Source organism: Phyllopteryx taeniolatus, chromosome 6 (genome assembly GCF_024500385.1).
Source record: "Phyllopteryx taeniolatus isolate TA_2022b chromosome 6, UOR_Ptae_1.2, whole genome shotgun sequence".
NCBI lineage: Eukaryota > Metazoa > Chordata > Actinopteri > Syngnathiformes > Syngnathidae > Phyllopteryx > Phyllopteryx taeniolatus.
In genome coordinates, this window is record NC_084507.1 from 17,387,703 (window position 1) to 17,406,965 (window position 19,263).

The window sequence follows — 19,263 nt, forward strand, 5'->3', positions numbered from 1 at the left end:
CTGCAAGTACAGTAAGTGCAATACAGTGTAAATACGCATTTATTTGATAATTGAATTTTAATTAAACAATAATTTAAAAAAAATCCATTTAGTTAGGTCCATAATAAAATACTCAAATGAAATACCAAAATAAAAATGCTACAGAGTGCCTTTCAGTACTGATTAACCATTCATCCATCCATTTTCTCCCACAAGACTAGAAAACATTGATGAATAATACCTCTCTTTACATTTTCAATCAAAACTGAGCATTGTTGTGACACCGGATCACCACAAAGTTCCTTCAAGGTGTAAGCGTTTTCTCCTCACTGCATGTTTACCGTACATGCACGCACTTGTCGAGAATCCACTAAGTCATAAGTTTGGTTCACGACCATTGAGAAGTCAACACGTTCCCACCCTGTAGTCCTCTCAGCTTCTGCTCAGAGGTATCCTTGTAAGTCAAGCTTTGCATGTGACACCCTGGCAGCAAGCACAGTCAAGTTAGTGCACAATCATTGTGTTGAGTCATCATGTCAGCTCTCTGTCTGGCACTTCCTGTTTCGATTTTCACGTGCAGGGGCCTCACTTTTTGTGGAAACAAGCTCAAGTAAGGGCTGCTGTGCTGTCGAGCAGCCGGCACAAGTAAGTAACAATGACTAACAAACACACAAAATGTCTCTTTTGGTTTTTGTTTTTTTTCACCCAGACACTCATATCACAACCAATGAAGTTATGCTGGCCAAATAATGCCGAGATGATTATCTCTTAGCACCCGCACATGCTCTTACAACTTATGATGTATGCAGTTTCGCTTTATCATCAAATGAAACCATCACTCTATCACAGAAACCCTTTTTCTCGCAGAGGAATACGCAATACATCAAAATACGCGCTATACAGTAGAAAGACCACATGAAAAAAAAAACATTTTAATATAGTTTTACCCCTCTCACATACTTTTAAACACATTGAAACTTATTAAAACAGACTTTTTAAGCACACCTTTTTAAAAAAAAAAAAACATTCGAAACATTTGAACACATAGAAATTGCAAGCATAAAACGTTTCTAAAATATTGTATGTATTTTAGTGTCTGTCTACATGCATGTTCCTTTAAGAGCCGGGTCCCGGTGGGGTGACACATGAAGTCGTGACACTGTGAGAGTCTGGGCCTGAGCTGTGGTCGACAGCAGCTCCAATGTGAGTGTGCAAGAGCAGTACAAGAGCTACATCACAAATTGGGCCTTACAATGAAATGAATGCTAACTTTGAAAGCAAATTACATGTGGAATAGCTCTCCGTAGAGTGCAGACCTCTGCCAAGACCGGACTCCCAAACGGATAAGGGCAGCTGCAGATGTCTGGGTAACCTCAAAAAACAATTTCACTCTATGGTGAGGTATGGCCCAAGGAAGAACTAATTACATTTGGAAAGTAAACTGCTGTCAGACAAACCAGTATGACACACTTATGTTAACCATTCAGCCTCGGTGGAGGTCTGTGCTTTACTGAGGGGCATTCTAGTAAGAAATGGTCATTATAGCATTGTTAAAACAACACTTCCATAGGTAGCCTAAGACATTTTCAACGGTACACAAACTAAATGACCCAAAAATAGCATGTACACTTAAGCACTGTAGTTGGTGGTCAGTAGAGGTAACAAACAATAAAAGAAAACATAACCGCTTGGCAGAGGTGAAAAGCTCACTAGGCAATGTATTCCAGTTGTTTTCACCCCCACAGCTAAACGTTGCTTCATTGTGGTCATTTTTGGACTCTGAGCTCTATTTGCTGACCTAAGTCAATAAAGCTGTGTGTTCTGGTCACTTTTGGACTTTAAAATAAAACCTGTCATCAACCGAAAGACAATGAAAAGACGCACAGAGAAGTTCTTTTATTTTTACTTTTTTTTTTTTTTTTTTTAACTGGCGGACATGTGCTTCCCTATGAAATAAATTGAAACGGACAAAAGTGATTTCTAAACAAATTCATCTTCATTCTTCTTAGTGATTCTCGGGTGTTCTGTGTAGTCTGTGTTTTGCGTTATTGTGCTATTGGAGGACACCTGGCCAAGCTTTCTGACAGTGGGCAGCGCATTTCGCTGTAAAACGCGTTGATAGTCTTGAGATTACAATGTACCCTGCACGGATTCAAGACACCCAGTGCCAGATTTTTTAAAAAAGCAGCCCCTGAACACGAATGAGCCCCCCTTCGCAGTTCACAGTAGGGGTTTCTCATTCATTTTTTTCAACACATTCCAGTCTTGTCAGTTATTTCAGTGACCTTTCAGGACAGTACTAACAGTTTTTGTTCACATGTCGAAGAGTGTGTAACACCTATTGGAGTTACAAGCATGGCTGAGTTCTGTATTTTTAAACCTGTCTGCAACCATCAATCAGAATAAGTAACTTCCTGGAGGAGGAACACGTTTGGACAAATGGAGAGAGATGGCCGTGAAGGTCGTTGCAGAGAGGAAGGGGGTCGCTGCCTTGAGATTTGAAAGACAGCAGCCTAATGCCGGGCTTTCGCAATGAGTCAGCCGTGACATTTAAAGTCACTCAAAGTGACACACTTCTGGGCCCCTGTTCATTTGGGCAGTTTTTGACGGGGGTCTCAGGCTGCATTCATCGTCTCCCCTCATCCACGGTGAGTATGACACTGTTAGTTAAATCTTTAGTAAATATGATAAATTCATAGGTTTTACCATGTGTGAAAATATGATGATAGTGTTGGCTAGTTTCTGTGTATTATGACTCCTGTTAATCTTGCAGAATACTTGTGCTATGTTGAGCAACTCAGGGAAAAACAATGCATCATGTACAGTATTCCATTAAATTTTTATTTTATAGATCCATTCACACCAGAGGTTATCGCAAGGAATTTAACAGGTCTGGAACCTCGCTGTTCATATATTAAGAAACCAACTGAACCCCACAAGAGTAAGCCCAAGGCGACTTAGGCAAGGGGGGAAAAAAACTTCCTTTAAGGAAGAAACCTCGTACAAACCCGAGACTCAGTGTGGGGTGTCTCTGTCTGCCTCAACCAGTTGGTGTTAGGTAGAGATAGATAGATAGATAGATAGATAGATAGATAGATAGATAGAGAGAGAGAGAGAGAGAGACAGACAGGAACCAGTGAACTGAACTCACTTCACAACAAGCAGCAGTTTGGCAGATAGAGAGCCATTCTTCAAAAAAGAATATAAAAACAACCACATAGCCTTGCCTTAACAACGTTAGTTTAGCTTAATGCTAACAAACAATGCAAAATGGTATCGACAAGCTAACCTACTCCTGTTTTCCCCGCAGATGCACACATATGTTCTTTTAACGTCTCTTTGCAGCATGTGGTTTGTGCCTTCCTCCGTGCTGTCAATGCAGTGCAAGGTTACACAATATGCGTGGCCTCTAAAGGCTCCGCACAGTTGCTGTGACAAGTGCCCGCCAGGTAAAGCGGCCTCGACGGGCTCTACGTGGGTACAGTGGCGTTGGTGCAGTGTACAGTCGCTATCGTATCAAACGCTTCGTGTGTCGCAGGTAAACACATGATCTGGCGCTCGCCAACCGATTGTGAGATGGAGTGTGGACTTTGCACAGGTGACCGCTATGCTGACTCCTCCAACGTGGAGATGACCTGCGATGTTTGCAGAATGTGTGACAAACGTGAGTGAACATTCCGTTTATTTGGTTGTCTATAAGTTGAATTGTTTCAAGTCTCGAATCAGAAGAGTGTGTCGTGTTGAAAGCTGTCGTGGGATTCAATGTCTTTCCATACGAATCTGGCAGTACGTTGGAACTTGCAGCAGATTGTAGTATTGTAGCTGGCACGGTGATCTAGTGGTTCGTGTTTCCTGGTTAGAATCTCAGCTCGGCCTTTTAGAGTGGAGTTTGCATGTTCTCACTGTGTTTGGATGGGTTTTCTCTGGGTACTTCATTTCCTCCCACATTCCAGAAACATGCATTCTAGCTTCATTGAAGACTCTAACTCAGTGATGCACAACTGTTCGATCGGGACCCAAAAGTGGGTCGTGGAGCCATTCTGGGTGGGTCGTGGATAGGTCGTCAGAATTACAGGAGGTCCTCAGTTTGCAACAGTACTGGCATACGACATTTTGAGGTTACGGATAGTGTAAGAATACGTTTTTACGCAGTATGAGAAGGCCCGCTCAGTTAGCACTGTATTTAAAGTTTTTCATTGGATTGCTTTATAGTCACAGCCAACAAATGAACGTGTAGTTCATCCATCCATCCATTTTCTGTATCGCTTCTCCTCACTAGGGTCGCGGGCGTGCTGGAGCCAATCCCAGCTATCTCGGGGCGAGAGGCGGTGTACACCCTGAACTGGTCGCCAGCCAATGGCAGGGCACATAAAAACAAACAACCATTCGCGCACACATTCACACCTACGGGCAATTTAGAGTCTTCAATCAACCCACCATGCATGTTTTTGGGATGTGGGAGGAAACCGGAGTGCCCGGAGAAAACCCACACAGAAACGGGGAGAACATGCAAACGCCACACAGGCGGGGCCGGGGATTGAACCCCGGTCCTCAGAACTGTGAGGCAGATATGCTAACCAGTCGTCCACCGTGCGTAGTTTAAATATGGTCAAGTCTGTTTTTAAAGGCTATTTTTGAACAACACATTATTGTTCTTAACATCTATTAGAGTGGGTCGCGACTTAACAACAATTTGAAAATGGAGGTCCCAGTGTTTCACCAAAGCTCTAAATTGTCCATGGGTGTGAATGTGAGAGTGAACGGTTGTTTGTCTACTGTATATGTGCCTCGAGATTGGCTGGCCACTAATCCAGGGTGTACCCCACCTCTCGCTCAAAGTCAACTGGCAGGAGCTCAAACCCACCCATGACCCTAATGAGGACAAGCGCTATAGAATATGAATGGATGAAGATTCAAAGGACTCATCCAGTGTGTGTGTTTTGCTTTTTCCATGTCTTTTTTTTTTTTTTTGCTAAACTTATTCCAAAAGATCAAACGCCAACAACATAGCAGCCTTTGAATTTGGAGAAATAATTCATCACATCTCCTAATAGCATGTAGGAACGTTTTTCATGCTTTGATGAAACCAAGGTTGATTTTGGCCGCAATGGGTGCAAAAACAACACTGCACATCTCCAAAAGACCACCAGGATGAAGAAGCTTTGGGTGTGTTCACTTTTCATCATCTTTCTGTAACACCTAAGTCATAATATTGGTAGAAGCAAACCTGTAAGACACACTAGAAAGCAAGTTAAGTATACTCCATTCTAAGGCGTTGCAGCACTGTACTACTATAATAATCAACCTAAATGACAACTAATCTTAATGATGGCTTCTCACCTTCAGCCAATATGGAGTACGAGTCCAAGTGCCAAACCTCTCGAAACGCTGTGTGCAGATGTAAAGCGGGCTACAAATGCACAGATGAGGCGTGCGCACAGTGTTTGCACATACCAGGAGCAGTCAAGTCCAGCGCCACAGGTACCCCGACACATCTGTGCAAACACAACCACCGTCCAATGCTAATAAATAATGGAGGTGGGGCACCGTTTTTCATGTTACATAGTACAAGATGATACAGGGGTATTGAATTAACAAAATGTTCATTATTGTGCTTGTAGTTCACAGTGTTGCACAACTGCACTGAGTAGTACTCAGAACTGTTTCTAATATTTGGTTACTCGTAAGTCATGGTGGCCAAATTATTAGGAACACCTCTCATTGTAACACAGTGCTGCCTTGACATGCCAAATTTGATTTTCTTCTGTGACCATTATCATCTTTCTCCATTGAAATGAATGGTAATGCCATTAATATGTTGCAGCCCCCAAAAACACAAACTAAAATCTAGATAAATTCAACTGTCCATCACCTAAATGGTCAAAACTACTGCGACATTGACGTTAGTTTCGTTAGCCCGTCTATGGCATTTGTATTCTCTGTGTTAGCATTAAGCTTGTGGACTTCCGTCAGGCAGAGTTATGTGATGTTCCACTGGGAATGGCAATAAACAGCTTAAAGCAAGCACTTGGAATCTTTTTTAAAGAATTGTTCACTATCTATTGAAACTGCGGCTTGATGGGAAGTTCACTGTTACCATCTAATACGCATAACCCAAACTTTTGCTCACAACTCAAGAAAGAAATCGGCCGAACGACGGTGGCGGCTCGTATCCCCAAAAACTTGTTAAAGTCTGGTCACTCGTAAGCTGCAGTACTACCACTCGGTGATGCTTGTGGTTTTGTCAACACAGCAGCACTGCTATTATGCTTTGAAACGCCTCCTTACTAAAGTGTACTAAAAGAAGCATTCATTCGTCATTATTGATGCTTAGCCAAAACGGGGCACGCCTTTACACTATGACAACCTTGTTGAAATAATAGAATTGGAAGCAGCATAAAAAGTTCCACCTTCGGTCGGTGTTAGGTAAAGAACACATGATTACAGCATTAAAGTCTAAAGTCTACGTAGAGGCAATGTGATAAATTGTGCAAATCATATTGCGGTGTGTGATAGAGTCCCGGAAAAATGATTTTGTTTTTAAAAATGGGGAGAGCATGCAAACGCCACACAGGTGAGGCCGGATTTGAACCCGGGTTCTCAGAACTCTGGGGCAGATGTCCAATTGTGATTGCAAGTTCCGCTTGTCGATACATGATATAGCCCATATTTCTTACTCAATGTGGCGTTTTAAAGAGTCCATTCCTCATACATTCTCTGCATGTATCCCCTTTCCCCGGGGTTATTACAATACTATCACTCCATCAGTATTTTGTTTTCCACCATGCTCTTGTTCCAGTAGCCAATTTCTCACCAGAGAGTCCTGGTTCCCCAACACCTGACGCGGACCTCGCTGACCCGGGCGACGTCAGAGCCAGTATGACAATCATTATGAGTATCGCTCTTCCGAAGTCTCGGCATATAGCGTGAAGGGTCTTGACCTAAGGACACATCTAGATGTGACCGTTTTGCCCTGACCGGGATTTTATGTATAATATATATGTATACAGTACAGTATATTGTCTGTGGCGCCTCAAAATCCGATACAGGGTCGCAGTTTTTACGTTGCAGTGCATGGGTCAAGTGAGGTACTTAATCGCTTGGTATGCGGCAAAGAGTTGACACTTGTAATTTTTTTCGCGGTGATCCACTTGAGCCGCTTTCGGCCATGTTACTCGTTTTGCCGTGTGCGATCTGATTTTTTTCCCTTGCAGATGCAAAAGGGTACTTGGTGGAAATTCTCCCCCTGTGTGCAGTCATAGCAGTCACTGTCTTTGTGCTGGTCTTTGCCTTTGTACGCTGGATCAGATCCAAGCACGGTGAGCATACAATTAATAGGAGAATCTTTGAATGTCATTTTTTAATGTAATTATAGCCAATTACAGCTCGCTTCCTTGTTTATTGTTGCTCAGGCTACTATTCGAAAGACAAACGGCCTGCATTACCTCCGAGCACAGAGGAAGCGGAGGTGTGCAAGCCTGTCCAAGAAATGTGTGGAAAATGTGAGCAAACTTTGGAGGTTTGAATTTTTGTTCATGGACCACAGTCAGCTGCTTGTGTTTCGATGTCAAAATACAATACACACGTGTGGGACATGTATGAAACGGTCATGTGTGGATAAAAAGGGGCACAGCGATTCGCTGTAAGATTGTACAAAGTAACTGCAAGGTTTTCCACTCGATTTCCTTAAATAGTGGCTGAGGATGGGGTGTTTATTTACTCAACTGCAGAGTACTGGGCTTCTTTTTGAGAAAAGGTTTTTATTTGTACAAACACTTGTGTATGGAAATGTTTTCCTTTTGTGTTACAATCGGAGTGGAATGAAACGATACTAAACAAATGCACGGGCAATTACGTAATGTGATTGGGTGAATATTAGGCTAGCCTTGCGCTCAAGCCATGGCCATGTCTGTAAACAAGCACAGTGCAGCTCAGCTTCTGGCTAGCTGACGTCATGGAAAGCCATGTTTAAAAAAAAGTAGCGTGTTGCAACTTCAAACGGCATTACAGTTGTTCCTTGAGATAAGAGTTGAATTCGTTAGGTGACCACACTTGCCACAATAGCCCACATATGGCGATGTTTTTTTAAATACACAATTAATCCACTTTGTTTGATGTTTAGTTTGACAGTAAACTTCAAGAGGGAGGGGCCATAAACAGCTTGTAGCCTTCTTTTTTTGAAGAATTGCTCACTATCTGTCAAACTACTGCTTTTTGTGACACAAGCTGAATTGAATTCACTTCCACCATACAGCATTCATATCTGAAGTTTGCACTCACAAGTCAAAGCAAAAAAAAATATTTGGTCGAACGACGGCTCGTATTTCGAAAAAGCCGTAAGTCTGCCCACTCGTGTCTCAAGGCAAGACTGTATTGATGTTTTTAAGGCATAATAATTCACACTGTTCAAACTGTTACTGTTTCATGTGTCTGTATTCTTCATTTCCTAAAAAGAAGACAAACTGTTCATGTTCTACTTTCCTGAAAAGATTCAACCTGTTATTTCAATTCAAATGTCGTTCAATCTGCTCCTGCGTAAGCAAAATATAAGCAGTTCGTTTTGCATTTTGTTCTCTTACTGCGCCAAATGTTCACACAAACTGTAACCTTACATCAATAAACACATACCTTGTGTGTACCGAACCGTGATTTTCGGCAATCCACCTCTAGTGATTATGCAGTTACAGTGGATACAAAACTCATTCACAGCCCTGCTCACATGCCAAGTTATATCTATCTATCTATCTATCTATCTATCTATCTATCTATCTATCTATCTATCTATCTATCTATCTATCTATCTATCTATCTATCTATCTATCTATCTATCTATCTATCTATCTATCTATCTATCTATCTATCCATCTATCCATCCATCCATCCATCCATCCATCCATCCATCCATCCATCCCTGCAGTCGAACTACTAACCAAAATCACGGTGCAGTGTACAACTGCACCCTTAGTCAATTCCAGCCCCCTAGTGGTACCACCTGCTATATTTTCCTGTCAAAAGGGGAGAAAGTGGTCTTTTTTATGGGGTTGAGATGTTTATTTAATGGAGGAGGAGGATGAATTAAGACATGGCGTCTGTTGGAATGAAGGCTGCTATTTGAGGATATCCAGGTGCATCTAAATAAATCTGAGTATTTTGGAAAGCTTAATTTATTTCAATAGTTCAATTTGAAAAGAGAAACTCAATGTTCACTACACAGATTGAAATATTTCAGGATTTATTTTTGACTTCTGACTTTTTTACTATGATTATAGCTTAAAGCTAATAAAAAAAAACAAATCCTCCAAAAATGTGAGTATTACACAAGAAACAATAAAAAAAAGAAAATACAGACATTCAGGGAGAATTGGGATTCAGAAAATATTTTTTCTGTTTTTATAGAATATATGAATTCCACTTTTTGAACGACTATTTTTTTCCATATTCCAATACACGTACTGAGATGCACCTGTACACCTATGTTAAGAGATATGTATATGCATTTACATAGAGTATTTTTGTTGACTGTTCCTATGCACGTAAAGGAAAACCATTTGGAGACTCCAATTCTTAAATTGTATCATTTAAATACAGTTATTGCATTGAATCATACATAAAACAACAGGGCAACATTCGTGGTGAATCTTACTGTAGTAAAAACGAGACCTTAGAAAAAGAAGGCACAGCTAAAAAAAAAACAAAAAAAAAACATAGGTTTATGCAGGAACAAGAAAATGAGGAATGTGTAGCCACTGGAAATAAGACGGTGCACCATCAAACTTATTGCACCTTCCTTCCTTCTTCCCAATCTCCCTACCTTTCCTCCATGCATTCCTACCAGACAGTCCTTCTTCTTGAAGGTTGTTAAGCAAATGAAATCTCCCGCACTGGTGAGGTGGTCTCCAGCCCTCATCTTCAGGCTTCTGCTTCCTCTTTGGACACGTGCCAGTCTTTGCCTTCCTCCTGAGAAGGGAACAAGACCGCCTCTCCGCTCATCTCCTCCTCAGACAGGGGAACACTGGGGGAGAACGAAGGAGGAGGGGCTTGGTCGCCGTCTTCGGCCTCCTCCTCCTCGTCTTTTGTTGCCATCTTGGTTTCCGTGACGGGACCCACTTGGCCGGTAAACTGACTGAGCCAGCTGAAGATGACCGTCCCCGCATTGTGGACATGCACAGCACCTGCACACATGGACGGTCATTCAAGCGTCTCATAATAATGAGCGCACTCGTGTGTGCTGAGATGGAAGAAAAGGCTCCATACCGCAAGGGTCAGTCAAGAAATGCTGATTGGGCTCTTTCTCCTTAGCTGTAACATTGGGAACCCCCTGGAGAGGAAACAGCAATTTTAAGATTTCAAAAGAAGCCTAAACCTTCAACCCTTTATATATATATATATATATATATATATATATAATATTTTGTCTTTCCTCACTGATGGGACTGTTTCCTGACAGTGTGCCCACTTACAAAGTTTAATAACCCCCTATAGATGCCACAAGCAAAGCATTACTTGAAGCTCCTCCATCCACTTCAACGTGGTTCCTTGGCAGCAAGATGCCACAAGATGGGGCCAAAGAAATACTCATATTGTACAGGATTTGGCCTGGGCACAAAAACAGCCAACAGCATACACACACACACACACACACGGACAACTTGTTGTGCACATCACTCACCTTATTGCATAACTTCACCACAGCTGGAGGACACATGTCACACATTTATTAGCCAGCTTGCTCTCACGCTAGAATCCAGCGATCAATCGCTCAGAAATAGATTTGCCATCATACCCCGCTTCAAGCAAGTTTCCTCTCCGCGCCGACAGCTGCAGAGCCAGACAGTGAGGGCCACAGTTACCACGACGACCATTGGGAACACGACGGCCACCAGCTGAGGCCCTGGGTTCAGAATCAGAATCAGAATCATCTTTATTTGCCAAGTATGTCCAAAAAAACAAGGAATTTGTCTCCGGTAATTGGAGGTTCGGTTCCCTCTCGCCAACGGGGACGCCTTCGGTACACAGACTGCAAAGTGTTCTATCTTTAAAGTATAAACAAGTACATGACTCACCTTTGTTAGCGTGTGAGCTGTTTCCAGGCTTGGTCTCACATCTGTATGACATGTATAAATTTCAATTATGATCATAAAACTCTAATGTATGTAGTAGTGATCATTAATGTAATAAGTTGGGACTTTTCATGAGTGAAGTGCAGTATTTACCTTTACTCACTACTTGTAGAAAAACTCGGTTATTCGCTATTTTTGTACTCAGGCCAAAGCCCTGTCTAATGTAAAAGTAGCGCTTTGGTGCCATCTTGTGGCATCTATAGGCAAGGGGTTAAATGACTAATGATTTTCTGCAGTTGACTATAATTTGATGAAAGTCGAGTCGCAGTCGATTAATCGATGACGTTGTCAATGCGGACTAGTAAAGTTGACTCCCCGACTAGGTGACTAATGGGTTCAACTAGGCAATTCTAAACCTTTAGGGTGTGTAAATTTTTGCAGAACATGCAGGTCTTGGTCACTTGGATCACTGTGTGCGGTACTCACTCGGGAAAAGAGCACAACCTGGCAGAGTTGCTGCGGGATCCTGAGGAAGAAGAGGAAGGAGTCTGTTCATCTTCATCTGCTGTTGTTGCTGCCGCTGCTGTTACTGAGACACAGAATGTAGCGCTTTAATTAGAAAAGGTAATTGACTAGTGTATGAAGTAACTATTTCCTCATAGTGGCCAGGGGCGTATATTTTTTTTAATGACCCCAAATTGTATTTATTAAATAAGGACACTTCTAAATGATCCCAAGTCTCTCTCTCTCTCCATGTATGTATGTGTGTGTGTGTGTGTGTGTGTGTGTGTATATATATATATATATACACACATACACAGACACACACACACACACACATACAATAATATATATATAAAGTGAATGGGCGGTGATAATACAAGGATCTCCCCGGAACATAAACATGTTATGCACCCAACATTGTGGAGAGACCACAAGGGTCTATTGCCAAGTTTCCACATAACGTAAAATCATCTTAATACTCATCTCATTAGAGAGACTGTTTCCATGTTCCATTGAATGCTGATGTTTTGGTTAGCAACCGAGTTAGTTAACTTTGTCCATTTGTGAACGGTGGCTATGAGGGAGAGGGAGGTGTGTACAGTATTTGTCGCGGTATTATGACACCCCCTGGTGATTCATTGAGCTATGGCATCTATTAGAGTAGGGGGACACTTCAACCTCTCCACTCTCGAGCACTTTGTAAAAAAAATACATTTAAAAAACACCAACTAACCAACCAAAATACACTAACCAGCTTACAAACAAAAGTCCCCTTTTTTAAGTACACCTTACAGTGCAATGAGCTCAAGTTAATAGCAATGTGTTTCACATTGTGTTTGTAATTTGCAGTGGTGTAGAACTGCACTTCATCACACCGAGAACTGTACCTAATATTTTGGTCACCTTCTTTAGCCAAATGAGAATTATTAAATATTAGGAACTCCTCTCGGTATGACACTACAACCACATTGATAGATACAGTACTGTATATTGTTACGTGAACTCTGACATTGTTGTCTTTGTAAAAGATGCATTTCTGATATTCATGACAATGTCATCTCTTGTGTCACCCAGCATCTATTTACCGGTTGTGGTTGCGACACAGTTTTTGCAGTTGCCGGTATATGCAACCACAGCGGTACAGCGGAAGCCATCTTGGCATGTGCACTTGAGGTTAGATGTGCTGCTGCAGTCCTCGATCACTTTCTGATTGAATTCTGAGGTGAAGGACAAATAAGACAAAGCGATTAGCGCAACAACACCCGCCGGCCACAACATTAGGTACACCTGCACAATATAAGAAGATCCAATACAAGAGCTGCATCAAAGTTTCTGCCTGTACAAAGAAAACAATTGCTCATATGATTGACACTGATTATAAATGGTGTACCTCAATAGCCAAATAAAGCATAGCATCGATGTTAATGATAAGATTTTTTGTAGATGGGTTCAAAAGGGGGCGGCACGGTGACCGACTGGTTAGCGCGTCAGCCTCACAGTTCTGAGGACCCGGGTTCAATCCCCGGCCCCGCCTGTGTGGAGTTTGCATGTTTTTCCCGTGCCTGCGTGGGTTTTCTCCGGGCACTCCGGTTTCCACCCACATCCCAAAAACATGCATTAATTGGAGACTCTAGATTGCCCGTAGGCATGACTGTGAGTGCGAATGGTTGTTTGTTTGTATGTGCCCTGCGATTGGCTGGCGACCAGTTCAGCGTGTACCCCGCCTCCTGCCCGATGATAGCTGGGATGGGCTCCAGCACGCCCGCGACCCTAGTGAGGAGAAGCGGCTCAGAAAATGGATGGATGGATGGATGGATAGGTTCAAAAGGTAGTAAAAAGGTATACAATAAAAATAAATGGTGCTGGAGACAGCTAGAAACACTTCTAAATATAATGCAGTGCAGTTGCGCACTATTGTAAACTATATATATTTTTTAAAATCATTTAATACAGCTCAATCAAAACTAGATTCCCAAAACTTGCCACACACATACTGCAGTGCAACAATGCAGGCCTGTACATACTGTACAGTACTATTTATTTGTGTACTGTATTTATTCACTTGTGATTTTTGTTATTCTATAAATAAATTTGGTTGAAATACTTTAAAAATATATATTATAAATTTCAAGAAAATATTAATTCTTCTGGGGCAATTGTGTGTGTAAGATAGCATTTCAGTAGTGTGTATGAGTGCGCGAGCAAATCATTTCTCAGTTGCGTTTTAGTGTTGTATGTTAGAGTGCTTCAGTAGTATGTGTGAGGTAATCACTTTTCCAAATCAAAAGGGACTATTTTGTCTTTGCAAAGGCAGAAATTGGGCTGTAGCACTTACATTGTACCGTATGTCATTAATACACAGGTGTAGCTTAAGTTGTGAACGCTGAGCGAATCAACCATCAATGTTGCTCTACCAGGCCTGCAATCGCCGTAGCAACGATGGCAGCTCTCCTCGCGGTTCCAGTCAGTGGTGTAGCTCTTAGCGGGACACGGCGCGCACTGCTCACAAGACTTCTGGAACTCACCTGACACAACACAACACAACACAACACATGCCATGTCGTGCGTCGCATTACACATGGCATTCCAACTGCAGGGCAGAGAGCAGAGAGGATACCCGCCTCATGACGCTGAGGCGGGATGTGGTCACGTAGCTCAAGACGGCTCTGCAGTACCGCGTCATTTGTCAGCATCAAGACAAAGACGAGCAGGGCGTGGGAAAAGATAAATGATACAGTGATAGTTTCGGACTTCTTTTCCACCCAGTTGATTAGAATTGATTGTGAGTCAAAGCATTGCGAGGAAAAGGCCGAGAAATACAAGATGTGTGTGAGTGTGTTTTTCTTCATCTCTGTTCAAGATGAAAAATTCTACGTTGGTGGATGGTCCAGGCCAGCAAGGCATTCTCTGCTGGTTTCAATACTGCCAGAACCTGCACTGAACTACAGTACATTTACATAGTCTGTGGTATGGTGTCTTTTGATTGGAGAAGAAGATTTTGCTTGGTTATTTGGGTATTGTCACTGTTTGGTGTTTTGTGTACAGCGCTTTGTTACAGCTGCGGCTGTTGTGAAAGCGCTGTATAAATAAGGTTGACGTACACGTAGAGACACTTGAGTCCTCGGAGTGGTTGGCCAGATAAAACCGAGTTGAACCAGCAAAACACGTTTGATACGATCAGCACACAGTTAATGACACTGGCGAACAACCAATTTATTGTCTAAGATTTTTTACTGTAGCTTATTTAAGACAATTTTGATGTGAATTCAAAAATCGCATTGGTTTTGCTCAACTTTTTGATCTATCGCCACATGTTTTTGTTTTTATGTACAGGTATTTTCATTTTATATCAGGGGTTCTCAACCGAACAAAAATCAACCGATGTCACAAAAATGTCATCAATTTAATGAGAAAATCAAGAAAATCTTAGCATAAAAACCTGACTTATTTTCAGATTCAGCAAAGCTAAATTGTCCTAAAAGTTGAAAAATATCGACAACTTCCATCCATCCATCCATTTTCTGTATCGGTTCTCCTCACAAGGTTTGTATGTGCCCTGCGATTGGCTGGCAACCAGTTTAGGGTGTACCCCGCCTCCTGATAGCTGGGATAGGCTCCAGCACGCCCGCGACCCTAGTGAGGAGAAGCTGCTCAGAAAATGGATGGATGGATAAAAATCCTTCAGGTTAAGAGGTCAAACCAATCAAATTGTGCTAGTGTCACAAGACATCCCACAAAAATGTCCAACATTCTGCACTAAAAACTGATGTGGCGTGATGAAAAGACGTTTAAATATTCCTATATTTTAAAAGAAAAATTCCTTTTAAGTGCACTAGAAGAATGACTCCAGTGCAGTAGTAGAACAAATGTGTCTGACTGGTAACTTTTTTTCCACTACTGTATGACATATCTGCACATTTGGCATAGTAGTAGGACGACATGTTAATAGTAAGACAAAACTACTAGCGGGCATTTGGTACTACTTAGTAGGGTCCAGAAGGCTACTAGTGCCTACTAGCCAGGCCTAGTAGTGTTAGTAGTGCAGCAGAGTAGTTTACTAGTATGGTTTAATTGTGGACTAGTAGGTCAAAAGTGGCACGAGTCATAGAAAAAATGTTACTGGAAGAAACAGTCACTTGACTGGTGCTCTCTAGTCGCTCTACTAGTGTGCTAAATTGTTTTACTAGTGAGGAAAAAGAGCGTACTTGTAGATGGAAATGAAGCTGGATGTCACGGACAGTGAATAAATGCAAACGGCTCTCCATACACTTAAGAGAAGCTAAGGACTTCTTCCCATCAGAACGAGGCTGATCGGGGACACGCTCCACGAAATGCACTGCTTTGAAATTATGACATATGTTTTTATTCCCCCCCCCTCCCCCACACAGAAACATAGTTTGTGAGAAAAACAGCAGTTAAAAAATAATTTTGCCACAAAAGGTTCTTTTGCTCACCTGCAGGGCACATCTTGCACTCTTTGCCACGCCGGATGGACAAGTGGTTCTTCTCTGTCTGTAAATTTGAAAATTACAGTATGTATCAGTAGTATGCATTTTCCACTATACTCATCTGATAAAATAATTTCATTCTGTAAGGTGCTTTTGAAAGGTGAAGGTGAGAACGCCGTGCCATAGAAGCCAACTGTTACACATGTACAATAATATAGACATACAGTATGCACACACACAAAAAAAAGAAATGAGATGTATTGAAATGGTTGCAATTACACTAAACCCCCCTCGAGTTCCACTCAGTCATTGAGAAGAGCAAAAAAAAAAAAAAAACACGCACACTTGCGATGAAGACTTCACGTAATTTCTTCAACAAGTCTGGAAAAACTTAGCTTCTCCCCGATATACAAAGGTGTTAGTCTCTCAGTTGAGATATAGTATATTGGTTCAACATACGAGTTACAAGGCGTCGCTTGGTGGATTTTTTGCTTTGTGTTGCTAAGCAAAATTTGACGTCCGAGCAAGCTTCCAATAGGCCGCCATCCGAGTACATTGAGAAAAATAAATGGAGCAACTGCCATTTATTGAATGGGACAAAAAGTCAAACACACTGAGAACACTCACAAGGAGCTGCTGTGGGCCATAACTCACGCCCAGACTAACTGGCCAACCCGATTCCAACTCACTAAGTTGTGCCCCTTAAAGGCCCACAATCAACACACAAATACTCCACTATCGCTGCATAATGGCTGTTTTAAAAATGTGTTTTTTCTTGACATTTTATTTTGATACAATACTTTTTTTCTTTAGTAAAACCACATAATAAAAAAGAAAAAAAATAGGGGGGTGTGGATTAATGGCATTCCAATAATCTTTATTGGGGAAAATGAATTTGCTATGCAAGTAAACTCAGTTGAAGGTCCCCTTTATCGCTGTTTTTATTTCTTTATTTTTTTATCATCTTGGTGTCCTTTTATCGGGTTTGCATGATAATTTCGGTTGGAAATGCCCAAAATGTCCTCTGTCAAGCTATTCCAGTTGGTCTTTTCTGCCTAGCTTTTGCACGGTGGCCGACAGGGGCAAATGCACTGCGAACGGCCATATGCTGCATAGCAGAAATGACGCAAGATACAAAACAGACAAGCACATAAAACAACTGCAAAAGAAAAATTGTGCAAACATAACAAAACACACAAATCCCAAAACAACTGCAAGAAAGAAATGCTGCAAATTCACGCCAGGCCCATAGGGTGCGCGACCTCCGGGACGGACCAGTCCTGCGAGACCAGAGGCACCGCAGGTATATATAGGTAGCTACGGCACGCCCATTTTGAGCTCCATGCCGACGGTGACAGTAAACTAGGGAGGTCAAAGTCGTCAGAGCATAGAACGGCGAGAAAACGAGAAGACCAAGAATGTTGGCACATTGCGCTGCATACGCTTGCACGCCATACAATTACGACAAAGGACCTTGGAGTCTGTTTCAGATTTTTTTTTTACTTTTCATCAAATGTGTATTTGATGGCATACACTATGGCGTTGACAAAACAGTAACCCTCATGAAAATCGGTTGAGAAATGAGCAAGTGCCAATTAATTTCAATGTCCATGCATTGCCTTCTACGGGAACGACGACCCCCAACACGGCCGCCACGTAGGCACGTCGGTTAGTCGGGCTGCCGTATTTAGTATCTATGAATACCAGGTCCCAGTGGCCTGGCAGACTTCCATTGTGTAGCATATGAATGTGCAGCAATTCTCTCTTGCAGTTGTAACTAACAGCTAACTTGAGTGGGTGGGTACCAATCATGAAGTGAGCAGGTACTTGAATATTAATTGACTAAACTATGTCACACTGTCAGAGATTTCAAATCCACCTGTTTTGCAAGACTTATGCCATTTATTACCTTTTCCATTCAGTTGACAAACCGCATACGTAGTTGTCAAACTTAAACCATGTCACGGAATCATTTTGACCTTTGTTATGCATGAAAAAGTAGAAACAAATGGATTCTGATGGAAGGGGACTTTTAAGAACTTGGCCACTGAACAAATTCAACTCAAAAGCCCCGTCAGCACTTTTTGAAGGGAAGGAGGAAGTGAACTTACCAGCGGGAAGGTGAGCAGCAGCTGTGCAGATGACAAGAGCACACTCACTAAATATTGCACTTTAAGGCCCATCCTGTGAGGTGACATGATAAAAGAAAGCACCAAAACACAGACATGAATGTTTGCGTTTTCCTCATATTGTGACTAGTGAACCAAACATTTGTTTTACCTTCAGCTGTGCCACTGCCTCGATTCCGTGGAAGTTCTTTACTTGATCGTACTCTTCATGCCGCCTGCCTGCCTCCACCCATCCTCAGCGTCACTCTTTCCTCCCCAGCTGACGTCTCGGCCGCCCACTGAGCTCCGGCAGGCGCCCGCCTCACGGGTGCGCGCGCACGACGGCCCTGCGTCAAAAGCCACCTCGCCACTTACCGTAATTAAAAGCGGAAGAGGTTTGATCAAGAGTCAATTGGAAACCAATCATGGTCACTTACAGTATATCCAGCTCTTCAACTCTGACCCCTCCCTCTCCGAGTACTGCAACATCAAAGCACTAAGTGTGGATAGTTGTGTGTTTACTATCTGCTTTTTAAAAACTCTATATTATTATTGCTACTTGCTGTGCCTTTTAAATGCCTCTTTGGAGGATAAAGTGAGTCAATTGAATTGAACAGAATTGAATTGAATTGAATAGGATGCAGATCATGACACTGTTTGTGACGATTACTCGCATATGATTAATTTGTTGCATTTCTCAACAAAGATAGGGAGCAGGAAATGAAACGAATGCTTACAGTGAACCTTTGTTTTTTGCAGGGGGCTACATTCCAGACCAACCTGCAATCGGTGAAAATTTGAGATATAGAGAGACCATATGAATTTTTAAAAATAGTTTTACCTTTCCCAAACACTTTAAACACGTTTAAACGTGCATTGTAAATCTGTAAGAACACCCAAAAATCACACATTGCAAACATAAAATCCATAGAATAGACTGTAGTGGAGGTGCAACAATTAATCGATTAATTGAAAACGAATCAATTATCAAATTTCGAACGAGCTCATTTTTGTTTCAATATGTTTCCGCTAGATGTGACCCTCAAAGTACTGGAATTTCACCATTGTTCTAACAAGTCCGGAAGATCATATCGTGTCTATTTATTGATAGATTTTGATTGATTGATTAGATGTATTTTAGATTAGTTGCCTAGTCATTTGTAT

At 41.9% G+C, this 19,263-nt stretch overlaps 2 protein-coding genes across 8 annotated transcripts; one reads left to right on the forward strand and one right to left on the reverse strand.

Moving 5' to 3' along the window:
- Positions 1 to 23: 23 nt before the first annotated feature.
- si:dkey-260g12.1 (tumor necrosis factor receptor superfamily member 26) lies at positions 24 to 18,579 on the reverse strand. Of its 4 annotated transcripts, none has more exons than XR_009788966.1 (12): positions 18,272 to 18,450; positions 18,103 to 18,175; positions 15,998 to 16,055; positions 13,958 to 14,068; positions 12,629 to 12,760; positions 11,526 to 11,628; positions 11,043 to 11,083; positions 10,763 to 10,870; positions 10,649 to 10,671; positions 10,234 to 10,297; positions 9,791 to 10,151; positions 24 to 5,474 (listed from the first exon to the last, which is right to left on the reverse strand). XR_009788966.1 is itself a non-coding variant. In XM_061776579.1 (12 exons), exons 3-12 carry the CDS (start codon positions 18,172 to 18,174, stop codon positions 9,889 to 9,891), a joined length of 975 nt encoding a protein of 324 aa, XP_061632563.1. In that variant the 5' UTR covers position 18,175; positions 18,272 to 18,446; positions 18,537 to 18,579; the 3' UTR covers positions 8,077 to 9,888. The 4 variants fall into 4 exon arrangements, 2 of the variants coding, with proteins under 2 accessions (XP_061632563.1, XP_061632564.1); XM_061776579.1 differs by lacking the exon at positions 24 to 5,474 and adding an exon at positions 18,537 to 18,579 and having other exon boundaries at positions 8,077 to 10,151; positions 18,272 to 18,446; XM_061776580.1 differs by lacking the exon at positions 24 to 5,474 and having other exon boundaries at positions 10,012 to 10,151; positions 10,483 to 10,671; positions 18,272 to 18,455.
- On the forward strand, positions 2,488 to 8,628 carry cd27 (CD27 molecule). 4 transcript variants are annotated; one of them, XM_061776584.1, is made up of 7 exons: positions 2,488 to 2,627; positions 3,325 to 3,428; positions 3,518 to 3,643; positions 5,326 to 5,460; positions 6,779 to 6,856; positions 7,194 to 7,298; positions 7,392 to 8,628. In XM_061776584.1, exons 2-7 carry the CDS (start codon positions 3,326 to 3,328, stop codon positions 7,502 to 7,504), a joined length of 660 nt encoding a protein of 219 aa, XP_061632568.1. In that variant the 5' UTR covers positions 2,488 to 2,627; position 3,325; the 3' UTR covers positions 7,505 to 8,628. The 4 variants fall into 4 exon arrangements, with proteins under 4 accessions (XP_061632568.1, XP_061632565.1, XP_061632566.1 ...); XM_061776581.1 differs by having other exon boundaries at positions 2,496 to 2,627; positions 3,290 to 3,428; XM_061776582.1 differs by having other exon boundaries at positions 2,496 to 2,627; positions 3,290 to 3,428; positions 6,782 to 6,856.
- Positions 18,580 to 19,263: the final 684 nt, after the last annotated feature.